General features: G+C 44.8%; 1 protein-coding gene and 1 non-coding gene across 2 annotated transcripts in view; both read right to left on the bottom strand.

Annotated features, from left to right (window-relative positions):
* Positions 1 to 20,679, bottom strand: part of Gpr156 (G protein-coupled receptor 156) — a 76,257-nt gene that overhangs the window by 16,770 nt on the left and 38,808 nt on the right. Inside the window, 4 exon segments of the mRNA XM_036203134.1 lie at positions 1,104 to 1,199; positions 2,108 to 2,233; positions 8,009 to 8,119; positions 8,338 to 8,467. Of these exon segments, the coding sequence (XP_036059027.1) occupies positions 1,104 to 1,199; positions 2,108 to 2,233; positions 8,009 to 8,119; positions 8,338 to 8,467 (463 nt within the window).
* LOC118594347 lies at positions 6,996 to 7,163 on the bottom strand. The gene has a single exon (XR_004946343.1). It is a non-coding gene; the product is annotated as a U1 spliceosomal RNA (small nuclear RNA).

Genomic DNA, 20,679 nt, shown 5'->3' with positions numbered 1-20,679 from the left:
ATTCTGAAATGTTAGATGTGATCTTAATAAAACAGTTTCATTCCACTTAATATTCTTGCTAAAAAGGGAAATAGGTGTGACTCAAAGCCACTGTACCCATGGCTACTATTGGAGGGTGCCACACCTGGTCCTTGACTGTCTTCTACCATTAGTCAGCAAGCAAGGGGGTGGGGCTAGCCCTCCTCAGGAGCTCCTTGCTGGCAGCCTCCCCCCATGGGCTTGGCTCAGGCAGTTACTCTTTCTCCATATCTTTTTTTTTTTTTTTTTGGTTTTTCAAGACAGGGTTTCTCTGTGTAGATTTGCACCTTTCCTGGAACTCACTTGGTAGCCCAGGCTGGCCTCGAACTCACAGAGATCCACCTGCCTCTGCCTCCTGAGGGCTGGGATTAAAGGCGTGCACCAACACCACCGCCCAGCCTCCATATCTTATAGAAACACTGTGGTAGTGAGAAGTTCGATGGGAATGTGCAGAAAGCCATGGAGGTGACACATGAAGACAGGGTTGGGGTGGAGGGGTGAGGTGGAAGGGATCCAAGAACGGAGATGACCCGAGTGCTTCAGAACTGTCCAGGACCAGAGGAAGAACAAGAGTAACAAGATGGAACATTCTGGAGCCCTGGCTAAGGGCAGGGGTGGCTGTGATGGCTGTTTGCCTCCTGGATTCTTCAAACAAACAAACAAACTTCTAAACCAGTTACAATGGCTCACATTATGAGTTCAAGGCCAGCCTGGCTTACACAGCCAATGAGGGTTACCTAGCAAGACCATGGACCAACAAACAATCAAAACCCCTCCCCTAGGAAACCCTCCCTCAGCCCCCCCAACAGAAAAACAGATCGTAATATGAGAGAAACGGAATTGCCAATGATTTGTCGGTAGACTGAATGAAGGCACATGAGGAGTTATGAAAGGCCCCTCCAAATGTAAACAGTGGAGAAATAAATGGTTCACAGCTTTGGGACTTCTGCATGAGCCCAGGTTGGCTGTGAGCTCACCATTCTCTGTCATCACTACCCACAAATAAATCTCATCAATTCCCTAATTCTCTTCCCAAACCATTTTGTTGGAGACGGACTGTAACCTGTGGAGATGTGGTTACCAACCTTGCATCCCAAAACCAGAGCAATCCAGACATCGGAGTACCTCGAAGCACAGAAGTGTGTGTTGGTCAGCGAGCAGGACACATCTCTCCCTGTCACCTGTGAGGGACACAGGGTCAGAACCAAGGGCATTCAAATTCCTGGCACCAACCACACACTAGAGCTCTGTGATCTTCCTGGAGTGTGAACTCCTCCAGAGCATATAACTTCCCCTCTTAGTGTGTAAAAATGGAAAAAAAAATGTATAAATTCTGTTAGAACCTAAACTAGGGTGCCCAAGCAGATAGGAAGGGAAAGAAAGGTGGTGGACGGCTGGAGATGCTGGGGCTTACTCAAGGGCTTTGCTACCACAGCGAGTTCAAACATCACCTCAGCAAAATTGCAGGAGTATTTCACATCATAGATCACCATTTTCAGAGAGCCAACTCCTCATTCACTGACCCCTGCAATACTGATTCCACTGTATTCCTCAGCCCCTTTACCTGCATTATTTCTCCTCATCTTCACCCAAGCCCAGTGAAAAAGTTGGTATTGTTACCTCCTCTTCATCCCTCTGTCTAGATACACAGTATTTTGTCTGCATGTATGCATGCACCCCAGAAACCCCTCTGTCTAGAAAGGAGACTTGGAGAGATTATGTAGCCTTCCCCCAGGGCACGGCTGATGCAGGCTGTGATTTGAACTGAAGTCCAATGATTACAAAGATAACCTCAAAACATTACCTTTATCCCTCGACAGGGAGGAGAAGGCAACTCCCTAGAGCTGAAAGTTCTCATCAGTGACTGTGCAAGCCCAGAGACCTGACAGGCAGATTCCTGAGCACTGACATCTAGGAGGACTCCCATGAGAAGATCAGGGACACCCTGCAGACAAGGGACAGGGTGCTCCGGGCGGCCACTGCTCCTGACTTCTTTGTAGGACAGCTGCTCAGTGCTGCTGTTGAGATGATGATCATCACAGAGGCCAGCCCAAGTCAGGAATTAGATTGCCTAGGGAGAGGCCCTCACCTTCACGCTGACACCAAGGATTTGGAGGCACCGGATGGGATCAGTCAGCACCCAGGTCACAAGCAGGATGACATCAGCCACCACCAGGGCTGCTACCAAGCCCAGTAACTGCAGGTCTTTGATAATCTGCAAAGGAGTCAAGGTCAAAATGGCTCCTCGCTTGCTCGGCTGTTTAACGTAGGTGCTAGAGTGTGTCCTGTGCCCTGAGCACAGCACTCTGTGGGAGCCTCAAACGCAGCCTCCCCCCACCCAACCCAGTTCATGATGAGGACTGCAAGACTGAATGCCTTCCCTGTAAGTCTATTCAGCTATTGTTTTTGGTACCATTAACCATTTCCATTTGTTTAACGTTTTGTTTATTTGTTTTTCAAGACAGGGTTTCTTTGTGTAGTCCTGGCTGTCCTGGAACTTACTGTGTAGACCAGGCTAACTTTGCATTAATTCTCAGAGATCTACCTGCCTCTGCCCCCCAAGCGCTGGGACTAAAGGCGTGCACCACCACCAATCGTCTTGTTTAATGTTTTGATATTCTAACTTTTCTGGCAAAGATGTCCAGGGGTCTTATAAAGGAAGTTCACTTTTATTTCTAGATGTATCTCTATGAAAACGTAGAGAAATGTGGAGGTTTTACTGCCAGACTTTGTCAGAACTCCGAGATGGGACTGAAAGATGGAGGAATTATTAATATTTTCTCTACAATTTGACTAGTACGAAGGGAATGTTCTTTTTATGACAGTAAATCTTAAATTGATTATGACAATTTAATGAAAGATGTATAATAAAAGATGTTTTGATATTCATTTTTAAACTCTTTATATACTCTAGATAACTATCAATTAGTAAAGAGTTTTCCATTCTGCAGGCTTCTGCTTTGTCCAAATGATGGAGTCCTTTCTGTACCGAAGCTTTTCAGCTTCATGGAGTCCCATTTATTGTTGGTCTTAATGTTCATGCTATCATTGTTCTGCTCAGAAAACCTTTCCTGTGCCAATGAGGCCAAGCCTGTTCCCACTTTCTTTTCTACCAGGTTCAGGGTATTTGGTCTTATGGTGAGGTCCTTGATCCATTTGGAGTTGAGTTTTGTCCAGGGTGATGGGTGTGTTCAATCCACATTCTTGACAGCCATCAAAGGAAAGACGCAATCCAGTTAGAATGTTCGCAAGAGCAAGTTAAACTTTGCTTAATCAAATTGTTCATAAGAGAAACCTCTGCTAGCAATCAGGGAAAAAGACTCACTCTGTACCGAGGACCAAGACAGTATCAGACCTCACCATGTAAGGCCAAGCAAGAAGACAGCGGGAGAGGGGCATCTCCATCTAAGTACAGGAACAAAAAAGAAACATCCAAAGGTTGGGGTACAGACAGTGGTAGGTCCGCTGACTAGAGTGAGCAAGGCTCTGCACTCCATCCCCAATACCACATAACAAATGGCAATATAGCTTATGGAAACACAGTCAAAATAAAGATATGTTCAGCCCAATGAAGCTGAAAGAGCTTAGCACTTCTCCACTCACATTAGAACGTTTTCAACCCTTCAGATCAAAGGGGAATGATACCAAATGAAAATGAGGAGGTAAGGCTGAGTGTGGTTATACACTTCCTTAATTCCAGCACTTGGGAGGCAGAGGCAGGTGGATCTCTGTGAGTGGTAGGGCAGGCCTATTAGGACTACATAGTGAGACTTCCTCTCAAAAAAAAAAAACAAAAAAATATGTATAGAAAATTAAGAGCACTGGAAATGTCAACTACAAAGAAAAACATATGATCTGGTCTACTAAATACCTTTAAAAGGTGATTGTTTAATAAAACAATTATTATTATGAGTGGGGCTTGTAGCACATGTAAAAATGGAAGCAATAACATGAAGATTGGGATGGGGAGAAATGGAAGTGCATTATTACATGGAGATTATCCTATGACAATGAGGAGTATGTAATAATTTTACTATCATATACAAAGTACTCTAGAAATGGAGGAGGAAGGAATAGTTCCCAACTCCTTCTACAAGGCCAGGATTACCCCAATACCCAAACTAGGTAAATACATGTACTACAGAAAAAGGAAACCACAAAGCAATATTCACTAAAAGAGTAAGTGCACAGATCCACACAGAATTTCCATAAAGAGGAATTCTACCCAATACAAAGACTTTAACACAGCATGACCAACCTGAATTTATCCCAGGAAGGCAAGTTTGTTTGGGCATCCTACAATCATTTAACACAATCCACCAGATGAGCAGCCCAAACAAGAAAATAATAGGATAATTTCAATAGACATGGAAATTTGTTAGACAAAACCCAACACCAGTACTGATAAAAATTCTCAGGAACCTAAGAGAGGAAAAAGAACCTTCCACAATTAGAAGGATGATCTATGAAACTGCAGCCAACATCCATGTTTTTGTTTGTTCTTTAAAATGTTTTTACTAGTGTACATTAATTATACATGATGATACAACTCATTATGACATTTTCATACATGTACATAATGGTTTTTTTGTGGTTTTGTTTTTGAAACAGGGTCTTGCTCTGGCTGGCTCCAAACTCACCAAATTCCTGCCAAGTGCTAGGACTACTGGAATAAGCCACACACTCAATCCAAGCTTAGCGTGGATCGTGAATGCCTTCCAGATAAGTCAAGACTAATTGAAGGGGGCTGGAAAGAGGGCTCCTCCCTCAAGATCACCAGCATCCATATGGAGGCTCACCAACATCTGTCACCCCAGTTCCCGGGAATCTGATGCCCTCTTCTGACTTCCTTGGGCACTGCATGCACATGGTGCCCAGACACACATATTTATATGAAACAACAATAATTGAAGGACATTTTGCTCGTCACCTCAATTTGAAGTTGTACTATTTTTTTTTACAGACTCTATCAGAAAAGAGCTTTTTATTCACAGGTGATATGACATCAATACAGAGAATCTAACGGAGTCTATTAAAAAGTTGCTAGAAAATCTGCGTATGCTAGAACAACTGTAATCCAGCATTTCGGAAGCAGAGTCAGAAGGAACACCAGGCCCTGAGGCCAGCCTAGAATACATAGGTCAACCTGGACCATATTGTGAGACCGTCTTAGAAGACAAAGCTGTTAGAACTATTATGTAATTTAGCAAGGTTGAAACGCACAAGATCAGCACCAAAACCCACCTATCTGTCTGTATCTGGACAAAAATCAATGAAAAAGTATAGTTTACAAAACAATAAAACATGCAATGTATGACAAAGGGTAATAAATCTGGTAAAATATGTGCATTTCCAGTCATAATCCCAACATATTTTTATGTAGATTGGCAAACCAACTTAAAAACTTGTTTGAGAGCTAGTTAGAGGGCTCAGCAGGTCAAACCGCTTGCCAAGAAGCCTGATGGCCTGAGCTGATCCTCAGCTCCCACATGGTGAAAGCAGAAGACCATACATACATATGCTGTGGTAAGTGTACCCCTCTGTCTCTCTGTCTCTGTCTCTGACTCTGTCTCTGTCTTTCTCTATCTCTCATACACAAACATAAAAACTCTAATATTTCTAGAAGTAAATCCAGGAGGAAACATCTTGGTGCCATGAATCAAACAAATATTTCTTATATTTAACCTCCAAAGCACAATCCACAAAGAATAAGTTAGCGCTGGATGTGGGGGCACACATCTGTAATTCCAGTACTCAATAAGCAGAGGCAGGCAGATCTATGACGTCAAGGCCAACCTGGTAACACAGTGAGTTCCAGGCAAGCCAAGGCTACACAGTAAGACCTTGCCTCAAAAGCAAAAACAGGAGTTGGGGATTTAGCTCAGCGGTAGAGCGCTTGCCTAGCAAGTTTAAGGCCCTGGGTTCGGTCCTCAGCTCTGGTGGAAAAAAAAAAAAAAAAAAGCAAAAACATACAAAACAAAGTTAAATACACACTTACCATATGAGCTGACCATTCTAGGCTCGGGTTTTGAGCAAAGAGAAAGGGAAGTTTTTATCTATGCAAAGATATGTACACAAATGTTCACACTATTTTTATCTGTATTCGTCCTGAACTGGAAACAACCCAAACTCCATCAACGGGTAAACATAAACAATTGATGTACACAGCAGCAGGGATGAGTGGTTATATTAAAAATAATTACATGAATAAAATAAACCAAACTAAACAAGAGTATCCACTGCATAGTTCCCAGCAGACATTATTCCCACTGAACTGTCACCAGAGACAAAATTTTGTTTTCATTTATTTACTTACTTGTTTGTTTATTTGAAATAGAGTCTCATGTGTCCTCACTATGGGGCTAAGGATGACCTTAAATTCTTTTCAGTGTTTTGTTTTTAGGAGCTGGAGAGATGGCTCAGTGGTTAAGAGCGCTTGTGGCTTTTGCAAAGAAGGGGATTTGGTTCCCCGCACACACGGCGGCTCACAGCCATCTGTAACTCCAGTGCTGGGGCATCTGATGCCCTCTTTGTACCTCCTTGGTCACAGGCACACACAGGGTACACATACGTATGTGCAGGCAAAACACTCATGCACATAAAGTAAAATAAATATGTCTAAAATTTGTTTTTGAAAGACTTTTAAAATCTAGAATTTTTAGTTTTAAATTATGTGCATGTGTGCACCTGTGTGCAGGTATGTGCACATGTCCAACCTGGGTGCTGGGAACCCAACTCCATTCATTAACTGCTGAGATAGCTCTCCAGCCCATGATTCCATTTATGTGCAACTCTGGAAAGTGAAAAACTAATCCTTAATGCCAGAATGCAGAACACTGGTGTCCTTGAGATAGGGAGGCCCAATGTAACAATGTAACAAATGTAACACTGGGTAGAGGATTTTGAACATCTGGGGATGATGGAGTTTGTTAGATCACATGTTTTATGGATTAAGACATAATATCACATGTTTTATTCAGGGGAGAGGGCTAATACAGTCCCTCACTATCACAAATTACACAGTCGAGTTTCCTGTGCGTGCGGACATCTCAGGGGTCTGCACACCCCAAGTGCAAAGGGTGAGCCTCTCTCTGGGAAAACCACCTTCCTGATCATGTTCCCCCCTCCCCCCACCAGGTAAGCATCATGTCACAGTTTCAATATTGTGTTTCTTGTCTGTCAATTCTGCCTCAAATAAACAAACAAACAAATAAATAAATAAAAGCTATTTTTGGAAAAGGTATCAAGAGGGAGATGAATTCTGTCTGTTTAGCCAACTTTCTACATCTGTGAGGTTTTGCTAAGCAGTCACCGTGATTCAATAAGGTTTGGTTTTTAGAATCCCATAATTACAGAGAAGTATTCTGACAGAATTATATATGAGGTCTGGGGAGTCTCCAGCCGAAGAGGCCCACGGTCTGGCTTTGAGGTCTGGGCAGCCATATCAGGGAATCTGATAAAATGTTAGAATATGGTTATAATAAATGCTGGATGTCAGGAACATGCAGGAGACCTGGCTGCTGCATGGCTTCCATATAATTCTGCCCGCTGAGGCCCTTTTCTTGCTCACTGCCTTAGCTATGCCCTTCTCAGTGCAGGGAAAAGACCCGAGCTCTAGGGAGAGGAACCAGTCTGCTTCTTGCTATAGTTCCTCTACACTCACTCTTTCGCTTTGCAGTTCCCGTCTGTGCCAAGAACCCGTCTCTCTGGCATCTTGTTTTCGCTCCCACAGTGCCACGTATTGGCCCGCTCACAGGTTCCCATGGAGCCTGGGGTGGGTGGACTTCAAGCAGCCTATGTTCCCAGCAGCACTCACATCCTAGAAGTCTGGGTGGAGCTTTATGGAGCCACCTGACTCAAGGATGGGACTAAGGAGCAAGAATTCTAGCCATCCTGCCGTCATCCCAGAGATTTGCACTAACTCCCCCAGCTCCGAGCCACCGTGGAGCTCCCGCTGCAGGCCAGCCTTGCGGACCAGCTGTCAACTCACCACTCTCTTGTCCGGGACCCTCTGGGTAAACACCTTGTAGAGTCGCCAGCTCTTCCCCAGAATAGGGCCAAACACAAGGGACGTCCCGATGCACAGCAAGGACAGTCTCGTCTTGGGGGGGGGGGGGGGAAGAGGACAGGAGGAAGAGTCACAAGCGGAACCTTCATCCATCTTCAAGGTCTCAGGCCCACGGAGGGCATGGGGTGGAAAGTGGGCCTCACTGCATATGCCCATAACACAGACACGTAACTGCCGCTCACAGGAAGAGCCATGAGTATGAACCAAAGTTCAACACGGTGTCTGAAACAAAATTTCGAAATGCCACCTACCTGAATGAGTGCTTCCATTGAATTCCCCACAAAAGCATCTTGAATCCCAAAAAGGTAAGCACTACTGTAAGTCAGACAACTGCCCAGTAGGGTCACAATGTTCAGATTGGGGCTGGACATCTTCACAATCCTAGGTGGAAATAGAAAGAGTGATATAGCTATGATCCATTGCACTGGTGTTGAAGACATGCCAGAGCAATACTTCTTCCCAGGGCGATCCCCACTGCAGCCCCAGTCACTGGGAAGAGCCACTGTGTGCCCTCCAAAAATCCTACTGTTTATTTACATTCATTTAAACCAAGTCCTGTTTTTGTTTGATGTATGTTATGTATGTACATATATTAAGATAGGACATAATGTAGCACAGGCTGGCTTTGAACTTGCTATGATGCCCTTGAGTTCCTGACCCTCCTGCCTCTACCACCCCTGTGCTGGGATTGCAGGCATATGTCAACATATCTAATTAAAAAAGAAATTTATGCTGAGCATGGTGGCACTTGGGAGGCAGAAGCAGACAGATCTCTGTGAGTTCGAGGTCAGCCTGATCACAAAACAAGTTTCAGGACAACCAGGGCTACACAGAGAAATCCTGCCTCAAAACAAACAAACAAACAAGACTTAAAATTTTAATTTTATGTTTATGCACATTTCTCTACACGTACATGTGTGTGTCATGTGTGTGCCTCACGCCCATGGAGGACAAAGAAAAGTGCCTGATTCCTCAGAACTGGAGCTCCGGACAGTTGTGAGCTGATGATGTAAGTGCTGGAAACTGAACCCTGGTCCTCTGCAAGAGCAACAAGGGTTCTTAACTGCTGAGCCACCCCTGCAGCCCTACTGGCTTTTTTTTTTTTCTTAAAATCTAAATTCTTGCAATCTGTTGCTTACATAACTCAGAGTTTTAAAAGAAGGCTGGCCACTGGCACACAGAGGACACCAGAGAAGGGTGAGGACTTTGTCAGTGAAATCCTAAAGGCTTCTAAAGGACAGGTCAGTGTATGCCATTGACCAGCAGTGGGTACACAGGGAGACAGTGTGGGGCTCGCAGAACTGAGCTATAAGGGAGACTGCTAGTTGGAAATAGGTTTGGGGTGCTTCATATACACCAATTATTAGAAGTATGCGCCCGGTGGTGGTGGTGCAGGCCTTTAATCCCAGCACTCGGGAAGCAGAGGCAGGTGGATCTTTGTGAGTTCGAAGGAAGGAGGAGGAGGAGGAGGAGGAGGAGGAGGAGGAGGAGGAGGAGGAGGAGGAGAAGAAGAAGAAGAAGAAGAAGAAGAAGAAGAAGAAGAAGAAGAAGAAGAAGAAGAAGAAGAAGAAAGTATGCATTGCTTTTCTTTTCTTACTTGACTGGAAAAAGAGGAAGGAGAGATCAGAAGCAAGGCATTAAGGGAGTGGGGGCAAAATGAAGTCAGTGGGTAGCAAAGACTCCAGGGAATGTGGCTAACTGGGGTCCCAGACAAACTGGGCACCAGCAGAGGTTCGGCATGAGAATCAGTTCATCTAAGGGGGAAATCAGGCTTACCCTGGGGATCTCTGATGTTTGAGCTTCTGTAAGAGCAGGAATTGAGACCCTTTTCCATCTGCCTCTCATAAACTCCTGGACATAAGCCATGAGCCTCTGATGGTGACCTCCTCATGGCAGGACCTCATAGCCAAACATCTGTTTTATCTGCATCACTGATGGGTGGCTTTGCAGCCCTGCTCTTCTCTGCACCTACTTTATTTGAACACCCTAATTTGGTCTCATTTGAACGCTCCAGTATTGCAGGAATCCTGATTGGGAATTCTCCCTGTTTCTGATTTAGTGGAGAGGAACCCACCAAGATAGTTATTTTTGCTCAAACAAACAGGCATTCTCTAGTTCCCGTCTCAAGAACTGGTATAAACCCATCGTTCAGATAAACATGCCATGGACCCAGACGTGTATTTTTTTGGTATTTTCCTTGAGAAGTTTTACTGAGGATATCTTATAAGAGAAAAAAAAAATGAATAGGAGATGATTAACTTGTTTTGTTTGGCTGAGCGAACACCTGTGAAGCCACTTAAATGTCAATCATCTCCAATTCAGTACGTGAATGACTCGTCTGGGGACGGTCTTTCCATGTGGGGAGGTATTCAACCACCGTTTCATTTTAGTTATCTGTTGAACTAAATGATGAAGTCTACAAAGCTGAACATTTTCACCCACCTACAAACATGCAGACATTTAAAGCCAGGAGATTTAAATATTATATACTTAATTATAATGGCAGGACTCACGTTAAAAGTCTAGACTAGGTGACTAGCAGTCTGAAACGAGGTGGGGGTGGGGGTTAAGGATTATATAACAATCTCATTTTAATTTTCTCTTCCTTTTCAGTTATTAATTGGAAATGTGAGGCAAGGGCTTTCTCATGTTTTCTATTCTCCAGTGAAATCTCAGGACATGTAGATAAACATCTGTAGAACTTGTTTAATCCTGCACTGTCCTCACACCTGTAGTCTAGTGGACTCAGATGCTTGTGACATTCACCAGCTCAAACACTGGCCTCGGAGCTAGGGGACTTTGAGTTACTGAACTTGGAAACATGGTTCAGGGTTGGGAAGGGCTGGGTGTTAGTTATTTGGCGGAGGCGCTCTTAGCCTGCGAGGAAATGTCACGTAGCATGACAGAATCCACTAACAAGAGTTTTATTAAGATAGGAAAGAGAGACAGAGGTGACAGGCCTGTGAAAAGACATGTGAATAAAAGATGGAGTTGGAAACATGGAGCCAGCTTATAAAGGCTGGGCCGCGCCTGTGCACACAGACCCATGTGGCTGTTCCACGCATGCTCGTAGCTGTGTACTTTATGCAACCACACAAAGCCACGGGATCCTGGTCACGCAAGACATTTTGACCCAGAAATGGCTAGGCAGAAATGTCTAGGTACGCCAACCATGGGGGCATGTTGTGAATCCCTATCACTGGGGGTACAAGCCTGACAAGCTATGGCTAGACTGGCAGGAAACTTCCCTTAGGGCATCACAGGGTGTACTTTATAAGATGCCTCATGAGTTGATGTAAAGGCTAACATTCGGTAGTTTTGTTCTGTTTAATTTAACGTGTATGGGTGTCTGTGCATCAGCTGCATGTCTGGTGCCCTCAGAAGACAGGAGCAGGCATTAGATTCCCTGGAACTGGAGTTACAGATGGTTGTGAACCATGTGCGTGCTGGGAGTTGAGCCTGGGGACTCTGGAACTGCAGTAAGTAGTACAAGCTCTTAACCTCTGAGCCATCTCTTCAGCCCCTATTATTGAGTTCCATCATAACTGAAAATAAGTAGAGGAGTCATCCACAGCTCAGCAGTGAAACAAAGATTTCAATCCTGAGAATTTGTTGAGTTTCTCACTCAGCCCTCCGATTTTGAGCTATATTATGTTACAACGAGATAATAAATCTATGGCGAGCAAAACTCCAGTTTTATTATAGGACCTGGTGTGGTGCCGCCCGCAGATCTGATCTGTTTGCTGTTTTGCCCATTTCTAAGATTTGAATTAACCAATTCAAAATGGACTAATGCTAGTGTGATCTCTGACCATTGGTTTCATGTCTGCATCACCCTGCCACCTCATCCCACCTGGGCCTTCATGGAGGACCATCCAGAGAGCTCAATGTCACCTTTCAATTTCCTAAGCCCTAAATCCTTTAATCATAATGATTTCATTTTATTTTGCTTCAGGGTCTCTGAATCCTTTGTCCTTATCATTTGAAATAGTTCTACTTTCAGGAATTTTAAACATACTCCCCCCACCCACCCCCCCACCCACCCCTGCCACTGAGATAGGGTCTCACTGTGTATCCCTGACTGTTCTGGAACTTGCTATGTGGTCCAGACTGGTACTGAACTCACAGAGATCCACCTGCCTCTGCCTTGCCTTAGGATCAAAGGTGTGCACCACCACACCTGGCACTTTCTCTCTTTCTTAATTTTTAAACCACAGTCCATTGAGCATTGAACTCCTTGGCTTGTCTCATAAGCTGTTCCTCCACCAACCTTCTCCAGGTCAGCAGGAGCACTTCATCTTTGTGTTTGCGTGGATAAAAACCCTGGAGTCATTGCCGACTCCTGCTTACCTCCCACATCCAATCTGTCCCCACATCTCAGTGGTTCTAGTCTGGAAAAACACCCAGAACCCGGCTCCTTCTCACTACCTCTGCTGCCACCAACTGATCAAAGCCTCCCTTGCAGTGACTTCCTAGCTGCTCTCCAGCTCCTACCCTGGAACTTCCTCCTCCAAGGGGACTACAAGGCCCTGCAGACAGAGCCAGTTCTCCGATCATTGGAAGACAGAGGGGATCTGAGCTGGCTTAATGTCCATGTGTTAGACAAGGGGGGCACATGCTGGGTAACGGAAGTGGCTTCCGGGTGTCTCTCTGCACTTTCATGGAATGGCTGAGACTTCTCTGGTGTTATTGCACACACAAAGACCAGAGTTATTTTGGGGTTCCGATTGCTCTGGGTTTCTGCAGACCATGGGTTTTGAGCAGATTAAGTCCTCACTGACAAGCCTTGTTGTGTGGGTGAGCCTCTCCTGGGCTTCCCTCCCAGCACCGTGCCGAACGAAGCCTGAAAATAAACGAGAGATCCTAACAGGGTGTTTGTGAAGCCCTGGGCTCCCTGCCCCCCTCGGTTTCTAGGAAACCACAGCATCTGTGGGAGTATTCATTCATTCACATATGCATGTACACACGTATGTTCACGAGTCTCCAATGAGATCAGGCCCCTCCAAAGGTTCCTTTCCATTGGCCAAATCCTTCCTGGAGACTTCTCCCAGGATATGCCTTTGTTTAACACATCTCCTGGGTCATGTGGCCAGGAGGGCCCCTGAGGGCCCAGAAACGTGACAGCAGACCTCATCTTTATGACCATGCAGGTTCCCAACCCTCAGCTGATGTTAGAGACAGAAATGAACAGCATGCATTGCTCTCCCGGATTTCAGAAAAGCTGCTGATCTTGGACTACCTTGCTGCTTGCAGCTGGGCGTAGAAGCATGGCTTCTTTTATATCTTGAAGCCCCGAGTGCTGGGTAGGCCTGGCCTCTCTAAGCTCGCTTGCTTTTCAAAGCAAGCTCAGTGCTTATACAGCTTTGTTTTAACCTGGAGAGAGCAAAATTTCCAACCCACCAACCTGTCATTTTGGACTGACAGTTCCTGAAGCTGGAAAGGACTGGACACAGAGGCTACAGACTAGCTACGTGGTTAGCCGAGGTGAGACTGGATGAGACTCAAGGTCCCTCCCAGCTCTTCCCTTTTCACATCATGCTAGCTAGCTACAGCACCTTTCCCCTGTGGCTGGCTTATCAGCAAGCCAGTCACGTGCATTTCTGCCTCACTTCCTTAGCCCGTAAGAGCAGACTGACCTGGTTTCCAGAGATGTGGTGGATTTTACAGCCTGATCAACTGATTATCCAAATAAAAGCTTTGCTTATTAGGTACAAAAGAAAACTTGTCGAATGTCCTGGCCCCAGATTCTCCTTTAGCTGATGGCCTCAGTGTCCTTTGCTTTGCTTATCTTCTCAATGATGGTCATTTTGTGTCAAATATTAATTCCTGAATAGGAACCCATCACAGCATTAAGAAAATGGAGACAGAAAAAAAAAAAAAAATAAGCCAGGTGGATCTCAGCACTCAGGAGGCAGAGCCTGGCAGATCTCTGTGAGTTCGAGGCCAGCCTGGTCTATAGAGTGAGATCCAGGACAGGCACCAAAACTACACAGAGAAACCCTGTCTTGAAAAACAAACAAACAAACCCAAAAAAAAAAAAAAAAAAAAAAAAAAAAAAGAAAGAAAGAAAGAAAGAAAAAGAAAAAGAGAATGGAGATGGCAAAGCAAATTAGGTAGAACTCTGCTCTCAGCTCGTGAGGCTACTTCCTTGGGTTTTTAACCTTTTCACTACAAGGATACTTTTCTTACTCCTCTTTTAAAAGAGAATACAAGTTGCATTTAACACTAACAGCCCTTTTCTCAGTATCCAGGGCTATTTAACACACGCATATGAGAATATACAGATTTAAAAATGCAAATTACCTTTATTCATGTGTGTGTTGGCACCTGAGTACTATGGCATGCACAGAGTTCAGAAAACAACTCACGCAAGCTGGTTTTCCCCTTCTGCTGTGTGGGTCTTGGGGATCAAACTCAGAGAGTCTGGCTTGGTGGCAAGTGCCTTTACTTGTAGCCAGTAGAAAATATACGTGCTATATAAATTTAATATATCAAAATACATATAGATTTACAGTACACATATTTCAGAATTCATAGCTCTCCTGGGCTACAAACATAACTGAGTATCAATTCAAAACGGCATCCTTGCATCCATTTTAAAAGCTGAAATATGGAAATTTAGATTTTCACTTCAGAGCAAATGCCCATTTCCTCATGGTGCCAGTTCAAATGTGGGACAGTAGTGAACGGCACATTGAAGACACACTCCTAGTCAGGAGAAAGCAAAAGCCACAAGAAGCGTCCTTATAAAGGAAGCCTGCTTTATATTAGGAGTATTATGGTAACATTTGATATCGATTTTTTAAAAAATTAACTCCCAAATGTGTATTTCCATGTCTCGTACATCTGTAAAATATTCTAAATGTGCCTTTAAACAGCAAGAGTGGACAATAGACGCACAGAAGAAAATCCCCTTTTCCTCAAGCTCTCCGACCCGAGGGTTCCAGTTCCACATGGGTTGTAATCGGTCAGGCTGCGATTTAAACTTCCGTTCTCCCTCCCGCCGCCGCCGCCGCCGCTGTCCGAAAGGCCACCAGCGATTTCTAGCAAGACTCTTGTAGCACTTCCAAAGAAAAAAGCCAGAGCAGACACCCTGGCTCTAAGTAGGACAAAAAGCACAAACACAATTGACCGTCTGAAGCATCCAATCGCGAGGCGCCAGCCCCAGGTGGCTGCAAATCCATCTCTGCTCCCTCGTTCGCCTCTTTTCAGTCTTCAGGTTTATTATGCTAGGAGAATGCTGGGCCCGGGTGTCTGGGAATCTGGGAGGAATGCTGAGTCCGTGAATCCATGTAAGAATGGTTCTCCATCGGGCCAGAATCTAGGGATTCATGACCCTGGGACTGAGTTTGCTCTGCCTTGGTGCCAATGAGCACCTTCTAGGGGGCTCTCTCTTAGTGGAACCTTATTAAATGTCTGTTAAATTAATTCTTTTCTTCCTTCCTTCCTTCCTTCCTTCCTTCCTTCCTTCCTTCCTTCCTTCCTTCCTTCCTTCCTTCCTTCCTTCCTTTCCTTTCCTTCCCTCTCCTTTCCTCCCCCCCCCTTTTTTTTTTTTTTTTTAAAGACAGGGTTTCTCTGTGTAGTCCTGGCTATCCTGCAACTCACTCCCTAGAACAGGCTGGCGCCGAACTCAGAGATCCACCTGCTTCTTTGTGCCTTCCTAGTACTGGGATTGAGGCATGCGCCACCACCGCCCAGCCTGTTAAAATCATTCTAATCATTAGGTTTAGGTGAGTGTTAGGGGTTCAGGCCTTGGAAAAATGAGAAAGAAGAGAGCCATGAAGGAAGACCTGTTTGCTCCCTGTTGCCTTGTTCCCATCAGTTAGTTGTCCAGGGCAGGACCTGAGGCTCACACCCTGCCCTGACTCTGATTTTACCATGAAAAGGCTGGCATGTGGCTGTCCACTGGGGACACTGTGGGCACAAGTGACCCACACTCTCTGACTCTGGTTGTCTCTAGCATTCTTTGACTTCCCCAAATCGGTCACAGTTGCCCAGAACCCTGTTGACACCTCCCTGATTAATGCACCTTTCTCAGAGTCCTTTCTGACCCTGGTTGCTAACATCCTGTCATAGTGTTAGTAGGCTGTGAGTTTTCAGCTGCCTCCCAAAGGCCTCATTTTTGGCTGTCAGTGTCAACAAGAGCAGACACAGAGGACCACTCAGCTCCCCGTGGTACACACAGCCGACTCGCCTGTGTCTTCAGATCCCATGGCTGGCTCAGACTGAGGACCTTGGCTGATTTCCCATCATGCCTCCTGATTTTACCCACTGGCTGGAATCCAGTCTGAATTCCTGCTGCAGCTGGCTTTGGGTTCTTTTGGGTTTCTGCCATTGTCTGGTATCTCTAAGCCGAGGCCCCAGCAATGGCTTGGCAATGTTGGCTCCGCACTATGACAGACAGGAATTATATATTCTTTCCTAAAATCTGATGAAAAAGGAACAACTCTGTGTGTGTGTGTGTGTGTGTGTGTGTGTGTGTGTGTGTGTGTGATGAGTATATATCTGTGTGTGTGCATGTTTATGTCTATGGGTGTGGGTACACGCTTGGAGGTCAGAGGACAGCCTCAAGCGTCCATCTTTTCTCTCCACCTTGTTTGAATCAGGATCTCTTGCTTGTTGGCTGCCTTGGATACCAGGCTAGCTAAGCCATGGGCCACTGGGGGTTCTCATGTCTCTACTTTCTACCTTAACCCTAGAATTAGCCAGGTGGTGGTGGCGCATGCGTTTAATCCCAGACTGGGGAAGCAGAGCCGGGCGGATCTCTGTGAGTTCAAGGCCAACCTGGTCTACAGAGTGAGATCCAAGGACAGGCACCAAAACTACATGGAGAAACCCTGTCTCAAAAAACAAACAAAAAAAAGAACCCTAGAATTACAGCCATGAGAACTACCATGCCCAGCTTTATGTGGGTTCTGGAGAGTCAAACTCGGGTCCTCAAATCTGTGTAGTGAGTGCTTTAGCTCCCGAGTCTAATCTCAAGACCCCAAGTTTTTATTTCATTGATTTTTTGACACTTTATAAATGAGATCGTTTTCTTGATTTCCTTTTCAGATAGTTTATTGTCATGTCTCCAGTTTTTGAGTGCCACAAATGAGGTTACTATAAATATTTAGGCATAAGTTTTGTGTAAACAGATGTTTCCATTTCCCTAGGGTAAATACCCAGTAATCCAATGGCTGAACCACACAGTATGTGTTTAATTTTCCAAGAAATTACTAAATGGTCATGTAGTGATGCATGCGAGACTTAGTTTTCTCATACTTTTGCTAACATTTAGTATTGGTGTGTGTGTGTGTGTGTGTGTGTGTGTGTGTGTGTGTGTGTGTGTGTGTGTGTTATGTATCAGCCTTTAATAGTAGAAGCCTTGGGGTGCTGGAGAGATAGCCCAGTGGTTAGGAGCACTGACTTCCCTTCCAGAGGACCCGGGTTCCAGTCCCAGTCCCCACATGGTGGCTCACAACATTACTCCAGGTCTCTGAGAGTACTATATGCACGTGGTACACAGACATACAGGCAAGATACCCATTGATTTAAAAAAAAAAAAAAGAATAAATCTTTTAAAAAATGAGTAGAAGCCTTAGATTCCATTTGATTATCATGAATAAATCCTGTAGGGAAGAAGGTATATTTTAGTATGCTGAATTTTTATGATTAATTTTATCTGTGTATGTATGGGTTCATATAAGTGTGCATGTAGAAGTTGACATCAGCATCCTCCTCAATGACTTGTCATCTTAGAGTTTAATATTTATTTATTGGTCTTTTGAGACAGGGTTTCTCTGTGTAGTTTTGGTGCCTGTCCTGGATCTCTCTCTGTAGATCAGGCTGGCCTTGAACTCACAGAGATCTGCCTGGCTCTGCCTCCTCAGTGTTGGGATTAAAGGCATGCACCACCACTGTCCAGCTTTAATATTTATTTTTGTTTACACACACACACACACACACACGTCTGTGTTGAGGGGCACCCATGGAGTCCAGAAGAAGGTGCCAGATTCCCTGGAACTGGATGTGATCTTAAGCCATGAGCCAGCTCTCCAGCCCCTTCTTACCATATCCTTTGAGAGAGAGTATCTTATACCCCTGGAACTCATAGATTTGACTAGACTAACTGCCCAGTGAGCTCTGGGAATCCCCACTGCCTCCCCAGTGCTGGAATCTAAGTGCTTGCCACTGCATCCGACATGTTTGTGTGGGTGCTGGGGCCTGAGCTGAGGGCAGCAGGCTTCCCAGCAAGCACTTTACTGCCTGGGCTGTCTCCCCAGTTCCTAATCAATCCCATCAATCCCCTTCTTAGTGCCGGGCATGACGGGAGATGTTGAGTACAAAAATGTAGTACTTGACTCAGACGTTAGCAAAGGAAATGGGTACGTGACTAAGTAGATCTAATTCTGAAACAAAGTAAGGGTTGTTCAAAGGACATGGAGATTGATAAAGGAATTGGGTCTTACAACAGTGGTTCTTAAATCCTAATATGACCAGAATCACGAGGAGAGCTTGTCAAAAACACAGACCGCTGGTCCTCATCACCCCCAAAAGTTTTGGATTAAGTGGAATCTAGTACTATATTTTAGGCAAGTTTCTGGGTGATTCTGCTAATTCTGGTCCAGGAGCCTCATGTTAAGAGACAAGAGTTGGTTTTAAAGGATGAATGAGTGTTTTTTTGTTTTGTTTTTTTAATTTATTATGTATACAGTGTTCTGTTTGCATGTATCCCTGCAGACCAGAAGAGGGCACCAGATCTCATTACAGATCTCATTACATGGTTCTGAGCCACCATGTGGTTGCTGGGAATTGAACTCAGGACCTCTGGAAGAAAAGCCAGTGTTCTTAACTTCTGAACCATCTCTCCAGCCCCATGAATGAGTGTTTTTCTGGTGACAAACGAGTCATAAAACAAGAACAGAACTGCCACAGGCGGGAGATCAATGCCCGCAGTACCTGCTAGAGCAAGGGTTAAAGGGGAACGTGGGGACTGTGTGTTACAAACAAAACACAGAGACTTAAGTGGAAGTCAGGCATGGTGGCTCACACCTTTCGTCCCAGCACTCAGGAGACAGAGGCAAACAGATCTCTGTGAGTTCCAGGACAGCCTGGTCTACATAGTGAGACCCTATCTCAAAAACAAAACCCCCATAAACCTTAAATGCTCACCTAAGGAGTTGTGTATGCAAGCCCAAGTCTGTGTTAGGAAACCATGTTGTGCTTCTTAAGTCATATTGACAAAAGGTCAGAAGCTTAAACAATGAGGAAGACCTACTAGGGGGGCATGGCAACCATCCCAATAAAAACAAATTAATGTGCTCAGCAGTTAAGAGCACAGGCTGCTCTTCCAGAGGACCCAGGTTCAATTCCCACCCATATAGCAGCTCACAACTATCTGTAACTCCAGTTCCAGGGGATCTGACAGCCTCACACAGACATGCATACAGGCAAAACACCAGTGTACATAAAATAAACCAATCTTAAAAGAAAACAAATTAAGATTATAGTTTACCACCACCCACCACCACCACCACTACCCACCACCACCACTCTCCATTCCACACCACCACCACCACCAAAAAAGAAAAAAGAAAAAAAAAAGAAAACAAGGGAAAAAAAAGATAAAAAAGATTCTACTTGGACAATGGAGCTGGATAATAAGAGACAGATTTGAGAGACGTTGCAGAGGTTATATAGCTGAGACTTGGTGAGTATCTGCATGCACGGGAGATGGTAGAGTAGGTATGGATGCATGGTATTATTAATAAACAAGATGGAAATTACAAGGGGAGAGCAAGACTAATGACTAGAGTCTGCTTTTAGCCAATGAATCTAGACTAACTATGGAAAAACCCTTACGGCAACTATGAAGTCAGACTGGGATCAGAGGAAGCCATGGCTGAGGATACTGAAGAGGAGACATCAAACCCAAATAAAAGGTGCAGGGTAAGAAGTAAGTCAAGACTGGAATCCAGGGTGACATCAACATTAAGTGGGTAGATGGAATTCTAGAACTATTGGAAGTAACTGATAAGCACAGAGGTAAAACTGGATTTTTAAAAATTTGTTTTTATTTTTAATTGTGTGTGTGTGTGTGTGTGTGTGTGTGTGTGTGTGTGTGTGTGTGTACACGAGTATATTGTCTGCAGAGGCCATAAGAGGGTATTGGATCCCCTGGAGCTGGAGTTAAAAGTGGCCGTGAAGTGCCTGGGGTGGGTGCTGGCCACTAAGCTTGGGTCCTCTGTGTGGTGGGTATTGTGTTCCTTGAAATATTGTGTGTTCCCCAAAATAAACATATCTGGGGTCAGAGAACAGACAGCCACTAGAACAGAGCCAGAAATGGTGGCTAGAAAATGGGAAGAGTAAACCATAACAGAAGTTGGGCGGTGGTGGTACACACCTTTAATTCCAGCACTTGGGAGGCAGAGCTAGCTGGATCTCTGAGTTCAAGGCCACTTTAGAAACAGCTAAGCATGGTGACCCAAGCCTTTAATCCCAGAAACATAACCTTTAACCCCAGGGAGTGGGGGCAGAAAGAGAAAGGTATATAAGGCGTGAGGGCCAGGAACTAAGGAGAAAAAAGCATGTAGTGAGTAAAGCGTTTGGCT

This window comes from Onychomys torridus, chromosome 12 (genome assembly GCF_903995425.1).
Source record: "Onychomys torridus chromosome 12, mOncTor1.1, whole genome shotgun sequence".
Classification (NCBI taxonomy): domain Eukaryota; kingdom Metazoa; phylum Chordata; class Mammalia; order Rodentia; family Cricetidae; genus Onychomys; species Onychomys torridus.
Note: the sequence above shows the minus strand (reverse complement) of the source record. Positions and strands in the feature narration are given on the sequence as shown.